This window comes from Mobula birostris, chromosome 23, assembly GCF_030028105.1.
Source record: "Mobula birostris isolate sMobBir1 chromosome 23, sMobBir1.hap1, whole genome shotgun sequence".
NCBI classification, from domain to species: Eukaryota; Metazoa; Chordata; class Chondrichthyes; order Myliobatiformes; family Myliobatidae; genus Mobula; species Mobula birostris.
The window spans coordinates 7051916-7065401 of NC_092392.1; the positions used below are offsets into that span (position 1 = coordinate 7051916).

At 39.9% G+C, this 13486-nt stretch overlaps 1 protein-coding gene across 1 annotated transcript in view; it reads left to right on the forward strand.

Moving 5' to 3' along the window:
* Positions 1–13486, forward strand: part of snd1 (staphylococcal nuclease and tudor domain containing 1) — a 919733-nt gene that overhangs the window by 17605 nt on the left and 888642 nt on the right. Inside the window, exons 3-5 of the mRNA XM_072241822.1 lie at positions 10151–10271; positions 10908–10989; positions 12324–12484. Coding sequence (XP_072097923.1) covers positions 10151–10271; positions 10908–10989; positions 12324–12484 — 364 coding nt within the window. The remainder of the gene's footprint in view (positions 1–10150; positions 10272–10907; positions 10990–12323; positions 12485–13486) is intronic.

Genomic DNA, 13486 nt, shown 5'->3' on the forward strand with positions numbered 1-13486 from the left:
GAAAATATGGTAATGGTTTGCATTTTGATTTCCACAATTTCTCCAGCAAACAGGGTGGTTACTATCATAATGGGATTTCTGAGAGGGTGTAATAAAATATCTTATCAGGTTTTTCCACCCAAACTCCCTCCATTTCTGTGAACTGGTACACTTCCATTGATACCTCCATATTTTTGTCCATTCTTCCTCAGATAGAGTTATCCCTCCTTCCTTCTCCCATTTTGTTTTAATGCATGAAGTTGACTGTGTTTTAAGATTTGACAGATCCTTATACACGCTTGAAATGATTCTCCTACCACTATCTGAATTATATGCTTTTCCAAACAGTTCTATCAAACATGTACTTGCCTCGGTTACATTTTTCACCCTCCTATTAACATAATGTCACATCTGCAAATACGATTTTTTAAAAAATCTTGTTTTTCTAATAGGTGTTTCTCTTTAAGCATTTCAAAACTGAGCAGTGTTCCTTCTTTCGTTATATTGCATAGAACTGTTATCCTTTTAGAGTCCAGCCCTTAAATCTAGCATCCAGTTTATTCTGCGGAAAATCTGAGTCATATGCACACCATTTAAGAATTACAATATCTCCCTCTAGTTGTCTAGTTTATATTTTATAATAGTTTTCCATATTTTAAGAGTCCATTTCACCCAATGGGTTAGCAATAGTATTTATAAAACTTTCTAGGTTGTTATCAGCCAAAATTGCCTGTATGAGGATGGAAGGTATCTTCTCCTCAATGTTTTTCCCTTGAGCGTCGTATGATGGGTTGCACCAGCATATCACCGCTCTCATCTGTGCTGCAAAATAATAATCTCTAAGAGAAGAATGGCCCCAACCTCCCCTTTTCCTTGGCTAATTGCAAAGTTTTGAGACGAACTCTAGGTCGTTTACCTTGCCATATATACCTTGAAAACATTTTGTGCCATTCATTGAATTGATCTTGGTTAATCTCTGTTGATAGGGTCTGAAAGAGATATAGTAGTCTGGGCAGTATATTCATTTTAATGGATTCAATCCTTGAACTGAGACTAAAGAAAGGAATTAGATTCCATTTTATGTCTTGATTCAGTGTTGTTTTTATATATGACAATCCATTGGTGAGGTCACATTCTGAGGTTAGTTAATTGCACAGTGGCATTTAAATTCAGGTCCCTGTCAGGTCTTCGAATTTAGCTTAATTTTTGCGGTGGGCACTTTCAAGTTTTCTGTAGGCTAGCGTTCAGCGGATTGGAGAGACCCCACAGACTGGCTTTGAGAAATGTTGGCATTTGATTATCTATTACCACAGTAGTATCTAGTTCTTCTGCCCACTTTTGACACCTGCAATGCCGTTGAAGCTGTTTTGGCTTGAGCCCTTATTTATTTTCTGTAACTCACGACATCCAGATGACCTGTCTTCTGCTGCCAATTTATTAGGGCTTTAAAATCTTGGGTCTCTGCAAAACAGTCTAATTTTTCAATTTTATTATTTTCACTTAGTGGAATTAAGCACATTGTTCCTTGTATATAACAAAAACAAAGCATGCTGGAAGTTCTGTGCCGAGTAAGCACATCGGGAGAAAGAGAAACTGAGTTTGTATTGTTATCAGTTTGAGAACAGTTATCAAGGAGGAGAGAATGAGGGTGTTGAAGGCCTGCAGCCCAACCTGTTTCAACACTGCTGTGTCAAAGGCATCAGCACCTCTGCCTTTCCTCTTGAGGGAGGGTTACATAATTGTCTTTTATAGCTTGTCACAGCAAGCTGAAGAGTAGTGCAGTCAAAGACTTGTGTTCAATCCTGATCTTGGGTTCTGTATGAAATTTGCATTTTCTCCCTGTGACTACATAGATTTTTTTTAATGCGCTAATTTCCTTCTACACTGCATTGGCCACTAAATTATCTGCAGTGTATAGGGGATTTGGCAAGAATGTGGAGAGTGTTTTAAAGATTTGTGTGGGATTAGTGGAATGGGTGGTTGATTTTAAGTATGGACTTAATGGGCTAAAGGGCTTGGTTGATCCTGACCCAAATTGTGACATGAGAACCACTTCACTGCTGTGTTGATCATTGATGGAGGAAGAGGTTTACTGGGGAATGCATGCTTTAGGTAGAAATGGTCTGAGAGCATTTCCTCCACCCCCCCCTTCCCATTTTCTAATTCCGATTCCTCAACTTTTTTCGTTTCTCCAGTCCTGATTAAGTGTCTCAGCCCGAAACGTTGACTGTACTCCTTTCCATAGATTCCTGGCCTGTTGAATTTCTCCAGGATTTTGTGTGTGTTGCTTGGATTGCTAGTATCTGGCTATTTTCACTTTGTGACATCATCTGAAGTAGTTATCAGTTTCTAATTTGCTATGTAATTCATTTACCTTGAGAAGGTTTTCCTGTTATGGTCGAGGGAAGACGTGTGACATTCAGTTAGTGGTGATGGCAGCCTTGATGGGTTTAGGTTGGTTTTGCAGGCTGTGTTCTTGATTTGGTAATTTGTGCCTCACTGAGGAATGCAAGAACGCATTTAAACCAGTGAATCGGAATGTGAAGGATAAATTTTGATTATTTGTTCAGTATAATTTGGTTTTGCAGCGCAATATTTTTTTGAATTTTGAAGTATGGGGATGTGGGTAGTGGAAAAAAACCATAAATTACTGTGTTGCTTTGTAAGAACCATGTCTCTTTGCTATTTGGAAAACTTTTGTTGAAGGAAAATATTTTTCTACTGTTTGCTGTTTGTATTACAACTCCTATCTTTTGTGGACGACTTTTGATATCCTGTCTGGTGTTTGCTGCACCCCTTGCCTAAATTTACAGTATCTACTGTTTTGAATGGGCCACAATAAAGCTGTCTTGTTGCCACAGCCATAAGTAGTTGTATTGTGGGAATGAAAGCATCCCATCAGCATTTTGTTTTAAATGCCTGTTGTCTTACTCTGGAGTCACAGAATTTTTGTTTAACTGTTTAATTGGCTCGAGATTGCTGGTCTCTTTCAAAGGAAATTATGTAGTTCAATAGAATTTAGTTGGCTAAATGTTGTCTAAATTTTGATTTGTGCAGTTGTCACAGAATTTTTTTTTAATTGATAACTTAGACCATAAGATATTGGAGCAGAAGCAGGCCATTCGGCCCTTTGAATGTGCTGCACCTTTTGATCATGGGCTGATCCAATTCTTCCAGTTATCCCAACTCCCCTGCTTTAGTCCCAAACCCTTTGATGCTAATCAAGAACCTATCTATATCTGCCTTAAATACACTCGATGACTTGGCCTCCACAGCGGCTTGTGGCAACAAATTCCACAGATTTACCACCCTCTGTCTAAAGTAATTTCTCTGCATCGCTGTTCAAAAAGGACGTCCTTCGATCCTGAAGTCATGCCTTCTTGTCCTAGACTCCCCTACCATGGGAAATAACTTTACCATATCTAATCTGTTCAGGCCTTTTAACATTCGGAATGTTTCTATGAGATTCCAGTTCATTCTCTTGAACTCCAGGGAATACAGCCCAAGAGGTGCCAGACGTTCCTCATACGGTAAAACTTTCATTCCTGGACTCATTCTCATGAATCTTCTCTGAACCTTTTCCAATGTCAATATATCCTTTCTAAAATAAAGAGCCCAAAACTGCACACAATATTCTGTATGGTCTCACGAGTACCTTAGAGAGCCTCAACACCAACATCTAATGAGGTATATTTTATACCCCTTGAAATGAATGCCAACATTGCTTTCACCTTCTTCACAACCAACTCAACCTGGAGGTTAACCTTTAGGGTATTTTGCACAAAGACTCCCAAGCCCCTTTGCATCTCTGCATTTTCAATTCTCTCCCCATCTAAATAATAGTCTGCCTGTTTATTTCTTCCACCAAAGTGCATGACCATACACTTTCCAACATTGTATTTCATTTGCCCATTCCCCTAAACTATCTAAGTCTCCGCAGGCTCTCTGTTTCCTCAACACTACCTGGTCCTCCACCTATCTTTGTATCATCAGCAAATTTAGCCACAAATCCATTAATACCATAGTCCAAATTATTGACATACATCGTAAAAAGCAGCAGTCCCAACACTGCCCCCCTGTGGAACTCCACCGGTAACCAGCAGATAGCCAGAATAGGATCCCTTTATTCCCACACTTGGTTTTCTGCTGACCAGTCAATACTCCACCCATGCTAGTAACTTCCCTGTAATTTCATGGGCTCTTATCTTGCTAAGGAACCTCACGTGCAGTCCCTTGTCGAAGGCCTTTTGAAAATCCAAGTACACCACGTCTATTGCATCTCCTTTGTCTACCCTGCTTGTAATTTCCTAAACTTCCTAACCGGAAGACCACAGTCTGTGTGGATTGGTGATAACATATCCTTCTCGCTGGTGATCAATGCTAGCACACCTCTGGGTCTGTAGCCCCCGTGACTGTGTGGCTAGGCATAGCTCAAATACCATCAACAAATTTGCTGTCAGTACAACTAGTGTTGGTAGAATCTCAGGTGGTGACGAGAGGGCGTACAGGAGTAAGGTATGCCAGCTAGTGGAATGGTGCCACAGCAACAACCTGGCACTCAACGTCAGTAAGATCAAAGAGCTGATTGTGAACTTCAGGAAGGATAAGACAAAGGAACACATACCAATCCTCATAGAAAGATCAGAAGTGGAGAGAGTGAGCAGCTTTAAATTCCTCAGTGTCAAGATCTCTGAGGATCTCCCCTGGTCTCAACATATCGATGTAGTCATAAAGAAGGCAAGACAGCAGCTATACTTTATTAGGAGTTTGAAGAGACTTGGCACGTCAACAAATACACTCAAAAACTTCTATAGTTGTACCGTGGAGAGCATTCTGAGAGGCTGCATCACTGTCTGGTATGGAGGGGCTACTGCACCGTACCAAAAGAAGCTGCAGAAGGTTATAAATCTAGTCATCTCCATCTTGGGCACTAGCCTACAAAGTACCCAGGACATCTTTAGGGAGTGGTGTCTCAGAAAGGCAGCATCCATTATTAAGGACCTCCAGCACCCAGGGCATGCTCTTTTCTCACTGTTACCATCAGGTAGGAGGTACAGAAGCCAGAAGGCACACACTCAGCGATTCAGGAACAGCTTCTTGCCCTCTGCCATGTGATTCCTGAATGGACATTGAAGCTTTGGACACTACCTCACTTTTTTAAATATATAGTATTTGTTTTTTGCACATTTTAAAAAATCTATTCAATATACGTAATTGATTTACTTGTTTATTATAGTTTTATTTTTTTTTCCGTCTCTCTGCTATATTATGTATTACATTGAACTGCTGCTGCTAAGTTAACAAATTTCATGTCACATGTCGGTGATAATAAACCTGATTCTAATTCTGAATTGCAGTAGGTTAGTCAGGCAGGATTTTCCTTTCAGGAAACCATGCTGGCTTTGACCAGGTACTCTGTAATCTCATCCCTAACAATCGATTTCAACAACTTCCCAACCACTGATGCTAGGCTAACAGGTCTATAGTTTCCTTTTTGCTGCCTCCCACCCTTCTTAAATAGCGGAGTAACATCTGCAATTTTCTATTCATCCAGTACAATGCCAGAATCTATCGATTCTTGAAAGATCATCGTTAATGCCACCGCATTCTCTCCAGCTACTTCCTTCAGAACCCGAGGGTGCATTCTGTCAGGTCCAGGAGATTTATCCACCCTCAGACCATTAAGCTTCCTGAGCACCTTCTCAGTCGTAATTTTTACTGCACAAACTTCACTTCCCTGAAACTCTTGAATGTTCGGTTTACTGAAGACCGATGCAAAATACTCATTCAGTTCCTCTGCCATCGCTGCATCTCTCATGACAATATCTCCAGTGTCATTTTCTATTTGATCCTATATCTACCCCAGAATCTCTTTTACCCTTTTATATACTTAAAAAAGCTTTTAATATCTTCCTTAATATTAGTTGCTAGCTTCCTCTCATTATTCATCTTTTCCTTCCGAATGACCTTCTTAGTTTCCTTCTTCAAGTTTTTAAAAGCTCCCCAATCCTCTATCCTCCACTAGCTCTGGCTTCCTTGTATGCCCTCTGATTTGCTTTTAATTTGGTTTTGACTTCACTTGTCAGCTACGGTAGTGTCCTTCTTCCCTTTGGAAAATTTCTTGCTATTTGGAATATATCTGTCTTGCACTTCCCTCATTTTTTTTGCAGAAACTCCAGCTATGGCTGCTCTGCTGTCCTTCCTGCTAGTGTCCCTTTCCAGTCAACTTCGGCCAGTTCCCCTCTCATGCCATTATAATTTCCTTTATTTCACTGAAATACCGACACGTTGGATTTTAGTTTCTCCTTCTCAAAGTTGAAGGTGAACTTGATCATATTGTGATCACTGTTCCTTAAGGGTTCCTTAACGTTAAGCTCTCTTATGACCTCCGGATCATTGCACGACACCCATTCCAGCACTGCAGATCCCCTTAGTGGGCTCAACAGCAAGCTGTTCTAAAAAGCCATCCCTCAGACATTATACAAATTTTCTCTCTTGAAGTCCAGTACTGGCCTGGTTTTCCCAATCCAATTTCATGTTAAAATCCCCAATGATATCATGACATTGCCCTTCTGACATGCCTTTTCTATCTCCAGCTGTAATTTGTAATCCACATCCTGGCTGCTGTTTAGAGGCCTGTATACAACTGCCGTTAGGGTCCTTTTACCCTTGCCATTTCTTAACTCAATCCATAGAGAGTCTACGCCTTCCAATCCTACGTCATCTCTTTCCAATGATTTAATATTATTTCTTATACACAGAGCCACACCACCCCCTTTTGCCTACTAACCTATGTTTCTGATACACTGTATATCCTTGGACGTTCAGCTCCCAATGGCAGCCATCTCTTAGTCAGGTTTCAGAGATGGCCACGTCGTATTTGCCAATCTGTTGTGAATTTCAAGATCGTCCATTTTATTCCTTATGCTGCGTGCATTCAAATGCAACACTCTTAGTCCAGTATTTGTTGCTTTCTGTTTTAACTGCACCACACCTCTATTGCCCTGTAACTCATACCACTGGCTTTGATTAAGCCTCATCTGCCTGTTCTTTCTATAATCTCTATTGCACGCTATCTTTGATGTATTTCTGTTTTCCCTCAGCCCTATCACTCCAGTTCCCGTCCCCCTGCCAAATTAGTTTAAACCCTCCCTAACAGCTCTATTAAATGTGCCCACTAGGATTTTGGACCCCTTTGGGTTCAGGTGTAACCTGTCCTTTTGTACGGGTCATACCTCCTCTAGATGAGGCCACAATGATCCAGGAATCTGAATCCCTGCCCCCTACACCAGTCTCTCAGCCACATATTAATATGCCTGGTCATGCTATTCTTGCACTCGCTAGCTCGTGGCACAGGCAGCAGTCCTGAGATTACTATCCTAGTGGTCCTGCCTTTCAGCTTCCTACCTAACTCCCTGCATTCTGTCTTCAGGACCTCCTCCCTTTTTCTACTAATGTCATTGGTACCAATGTGTACCAAGACTTCTGGCTGTTCACCCTCTCCCTTCAGAATACTCTGCACCTGATCCGAGACATCCTGTACCCTGGCACCTGGGAGGCAACACACCATGCGGGTGTTCTATCAATGGGAAAAGTTAGTTTGTTCTCTATGTAGATTTTTTTAGATTGCCTGTGTCTGAAAATGGCAATTGCACCTATATAAGAAAATTACAGAAATTTACTAGCCTCTTCAAAGGATTTTTGGTAGAATTTTTTTTTGTTGTCAAATATCTGAATTGTTGGATCTTGCTTATTTGAAATGTAAGGATAATTTCATTAAAGGAGGTTCCATTCATCTTTGTCTTTTACACGTTGTACTTGGAGAATCTTTATTATCAAATGAAGGATCAGAGACTCAAAACATTGGCTCTCTTTTCAGTGATGCTACCTGACTCAAATTTACCAGCATTTTCTGTTTTGTTTCAGATTTCCAACACTTGTAGTTTTCTAAATTTCATTGTCAAATGAAATTCCTCCTTTTAGTCCCAGGATTGTGCCTTGAGGAGCTCCTGGTTGGAAATGCATTTACTCTTTGTAAATAGAATCTTGTGTTTAATCTGAGCAGCCAGATATAGTCTTAAAAACAGGTATCTAGGTGTTATGATTTCAACTGCTTAACTAGAATAATGATTGTTCTTTGTTATATCTGTCTGAATTAGTGTGTGAATGTATCACAGATGCCTAGCACTAATTTTAAGAGGCACATGGAAGGGTATGTGCTGTGTTTTTGGCAGGTTTACATTTCAGGCAAGCAATTAGCTGAGCATTTTGTCATTTTTGGCCTTGGTTGAACGATTACTGTAGAATATTAATTGTTAAATTCAGTTGCAAGAATTATTTGCACATGATTTGCTGTATCAGAATATATTAAAATATACTGCTTAAATACTCCCTGTCATTAAAGCATTTTGCCAGGCAGTAGAACTCAAATTCCACACTTTTAGATGGATTTTCAGTTGTTGTGGAGGTTGTATTCACTGAGTCTTGATTTGAAAATGTGTTGAAAGTGGCAAGTTACTCCCTTGGAGGAAATAAAGATGTAATTATGTATTTGGTATCGGCTGTAGTCTGCTTCAGAGCAGCTGTCCATTAGCTTGGCCTTTTGGCTGATGATGGCTTCAAGTACCTGGAAAAAATGGGGGAAAACGTAAAGGACTACAAGCTGTTTTCTGAACTGCTGTACTTGACAGTACAAAATGTTTATTTCACCATGTAGTTGTAATTATTATATAATGTGGATGAATATTCTGTTATTGGGCACTAATTATGTATATTTGCTGCTGTATATTTGTGGGGCTTTGTGCTGTGCATATTGTTTCTCTGAGGAGGTAAGTAGTCTTGGATGATTAATTTGAGTTCTGTAAACATTCTATGGTTTTAAAAGTAAATCTGACATTTGTGGCTTGTTATTTATAACATTTTGGTTTTCTTGATATATACTGAATATAGTTAAGAGTCTTTGAGTCAAGTTTTTTTTAAAAAAAAAGTTAAATTGCAGCTTTGAGATTGTTGGAGGTGAAGAATGCTGGTCAAGTGCGCTCCTTGGCTGTTAGAAAGATGTGTGAGCATTTGATAAAAACCGTGGAAGGTACTTCATATGTGAGTCAGTCAGGGTCACCCACAGTATCGGATACTCCTGATGCAGCCCCTCGACACCAGTGAGAAATGATGCAGATTGGACTGCTTCATCAAACCTCCACTCCATCTGCCACAAAAAGCAGGATCTCCAGTTGGTTTCCCCATTTCGACGCAACTTCGCAGTTCATTCTGACACGTCTGAACATGGCCTCCTCTACAGCCATGCTAGGAGCAAACACAATTTGGAGGAGCAACTCCTTTATTCTGTCTGGGTAGCCTCTAACCTGATGACATAAACATCAATTTCTCTAACTTCCGGTAATTCCTTCTTCCCCCTTCCTCCTGCCTTTTTCCATTCCCCATTCTGGTTACCCACTCGCCCCTTCTCACCTGCCTGTTATCGCCCTCTGGTTTCCCCCCTCTTTCCTTCTCCATGGTCCACTGTCCTCTCCTGTGATTCCTCCTTCAGCCCTTGCCTCTTCCATCTGTCCAGCTTCTTACTCCATCCCCCCACCACCCAGTCACCTTCCACCTCACCTGGTGGTCTGACCTATCACCTGCTAGCTTGTACTCCCCCTCCACCCTTGCCGTGGCTTCTGCCCCCATTCCTTTCCATTACTGATGAAGGATCGCGGCCCAAAATGTCAATGGATGCTGCCTGATTTGCTGAGTTCCTTAGCATTTTGAGTGTGTTGCTCAAGATTTCCAGCCTCCGTAGAATCTCGTGTTTGTGTCAGTCTTAGAACAGGTTTATCCCCTTTGGGTCCAGAAGTTATGATTGTACTTTGGTTCTGTAGCTGAGCACATCTGGTTTTGTTTTCATTTTGAGATGAAAATGCCACACTTGTTGGTGAATAATGCTGTTTGTTAACTAACAAGCTGCTTTATCCCATAACATGTTATGATTTAATATAGGAAAAAATAATTAGGATCTGATCATTAAACCTTAAGAGTTTAAAAAAAATTTTGTGTGAGTGATTCGTAGAGTTGCTTTTCAAAGGAACTTGATTATTTTCTTGTCTTCCTTTTGTTATTTTGTGAATCTCTTAATAGTATGAATGCTTGTTTATGACTTTTTTTATGCTTTGTTTAGCCTTGGGCCTGGCCAGCTCGAGAGTTTCTCAGGAAGAAACTGATTGGGAAAGAGGTGTGTTTCACAGTGGAGTACAAGACTCCCCAGGGTCGTGAATATGGAATGGTTTACCTGGGAAAAGGTCAGATAATATTCTAACCAATTGTAGTTATTGAATGAACAGTGATGGGTAGGCTTATTTCTGTCTTACCCACTGAATGCTCGAAGAAAAAAAATCGAGTTAATATATATTCAAACTTGGAGTAAATTTAACAAGAAATTGTACTTTAATCTTGCTGCCTAATAATTCATGTCCAATTAATAGGCTGACTTAACAAATAAACTCTCCTTGGGCTTCTAGTCAGATACAGGTAGCTCGAGAAGAGTTTGTTATCTATGCCGGGAATCTGGTTCCTTTTCTGTAAATTTTCAGGGTGAGAGAGGTTGAGAAGGTGGCAAGGGAATAGAAGTTTTTTGAGATACCCAAGACTATTGCTTTGATCTTCTAAAAGTTAGTTACAGGAAGTTTCTGCTTTACCATAACTCATTCAGTTTTGTAGTTTGATAATTTAAAAGTAATTGAAAAGACTAGGAGCAAAAGTGATAGAATTGTGCTAGGTGTGGGGAAATTACTTTTCCTTAATGCCTGGGGAACTCTTCTGGGAGGAAATGAGTGAAACCTATTTGAGTGAATCGTTATTAAAGGATTGTTTTTGAGTTTACTGCTTTCTGAATTGATGCACCAAATTTATCCTGATTTTTATTTTTGGTTATTCAGATACAGCAGGCGAGAATATTGCAGAATCATTATTAACTGAGGGATTAGTTGCAGTTCGTAGAGAAGGCATTCGAGGAACCAAGTGAGTACAATATACACAAGAAAAGCAATTTCTAATGAACTTGAAGAAGCTGAAGATCAGTTGTGCTTGTTTATGTCCATCATAATTGATTAAAGTAGTAATCCTTCAGGGGCTTAAATGAATTTTCAAGTTCAAGTTTAATAATCATTCAACCATACACATGAATACAGCATAATGAACGAATGTTCCTCCAAGGCCAAGGTGCACTAATAGTCGCATGCAGCACATACTTATGATAGCAGAAAATCATACAGTTACAAAACTAGTCCCCAACCTAGCACTGACTCCAGCTCTTCTCCCACACTGGCTGTGGCGTCTCCTTCCCTCAGTTGCAGTGGCCAGTCTTGTGGCATGAGGGCCTGGTGCACCCAACAAAAGAGGCTGTGCAACTCCCCTGCCATTGGTCTCTCCAATGAAACAAACTTATAGTATTTTACATTACCAATATCCACAGGGTCCTGCGATCACAAGAAGCACCAATGTATTTTGTAATAAATTTAGCATTTTCTTTAATTTTGCAGCAGACATGATTTGGATTGAACGTGCAATATCTTCAATAAGATTTTACTTTTATATCTAGGGCATTGAGGATGATAAGACTAGTACTCATCTACTGTTTCCTATCACTGTGTTAGCACTTCTGTCTAGTTAAGGTCGGTTATTCAAGTGTTTGGATTAGGCTTCTAGCTATGATTCCTAATGCACATCTTTGTTGGTTGAATAAAACGAATTGCATTTCAAAAACTGAATTTGTGTTAAAAGTGTGAAGGAATAATACGTTTGTTCTTTTTTATATGTTTCATTGTGGTATATTGGACCCAATCTCATCAGCTGCTGCTGAACGAACGGTTTTGGCTGTTCCTATATAACCAAGTGCTGCATTTGTGCAAATTTTTGTTTATATGTACACTTGTCATTCCTTTTATTACTAGACTATAACTGGAGTTAAATGGCCAAGCCCAATCAGGCTGAGAAATCTGCTTCAGCAACCATGTCGGTCAGAACTGGTATAGGATTAGAGGCTCCTTTCTTTTAATGGGGATTCTTGCATAAATTCTTTGCATAATATGAATTACAGAGTGGTGGCATTATGAATTTTGGTATCTCTTGATAAACTCCTGTGAGGCTGAAGCCATCCATGTTCTACTGAGGTGTGGTTTGTTGATATTTTTCTTCTATTTCTATTTGCTGGGTTTATCACAGTCTCTTGCAGGAAACAAGTAGAGAATGAGGAGTATGCTGCTCTTCATGTTGGAGGCTGATAAATGGGCTTTTGTCTGAAGAACCATTTTTCAAAGTCTAGAATCTGTTAATTGTGTTGTTTTCATTCTTAGTCCTGAGCAAGCGAGACTTTGTGAACTCGAGGATCAAGCGAGAGCAGCTAAGAAAGGAATGTGGGGCGATGGTGGCGGTTCTCATACTATTCGTGATCTTAAGTACACCATAGAAAATCCTCGCCATTTTGTGGACTCCAATCATCAGAAACCAGTTAATGGTTAGTTGTTTTGTCTACTATGCCTTTTATCTTTTTGAGTCCTAAATTGCACTTCATAGTTATTGGAAATAGTGAGTCAGACAGCATCAGCTGAGGGAAGAATGGAGTTAACATTCAAAGTGATTCTCTTTCAACAAACAGCGAAAGGTTATGTACTTGAATTGCTAAATTTCTCATTTCACGGACGTTGACTTACCTGATGCATTTCTTTTGCAGTATTTCCTCTTTTCAGATTTGCAACAAGTTGTATTTTTGGACACTTTGGGAGGGGGGAGAAAGAAGATTTTTATGTTTTTTGTGTTGTAGGTAAATAACATGACTTGGAGTTAATAATGGGGACTAAATGTGTAATGATAATTCAGCTTTTTCCTTGTCAGTGTATAGAGACATAAAGTAGTTATATAGTTTGTAGTGCTGATGTGTTCATTAGACATCCAGTTTGGAGGTTGCTTCACTGCAGTGGGGATTAAGAGATGTGGTTTATTTGTATAGAGTAAGACACCAGTTCTCTTGTATGGGTAATGGGAACAATGGTAAAATCTATGGTAATTTCTTTTGAGTTGTCCACCCTGTTGGGTGCTGTCTTTCTTTGATTCTGTTATGGTTCTTGCATTTATTGAGTATTCCCCAAGAACATTTGGACTGCGTGAGTTGGAACCCTTCCATACCAGGTGCAGCAATTCAGATCGGGTTTACTATACTCCCGTCAGGGTAGATCTGTAGAGTCCCTCAAAAGCAGAGGTGGGGGAGTATGCCTCATGAGCAACTCTTCTTGGTGCACAAATATATCAGTGCTGTCCCAATCCTACTCACCAGACCTGGAATATCTAGCAGTTAAATGTCCTCCTTTTTACCTACCGCGGGAGATCTCTGAAATCATTTTGGTAACAGTATACATTCCACCTCAGGCCAATGTCAATCAGGCTTTAGATTATCTGAGCAATGGAATCATATTGGAGGTGGGTAATTGTGAAACTGAGCAATTAGTCTGTTTGTTTAATA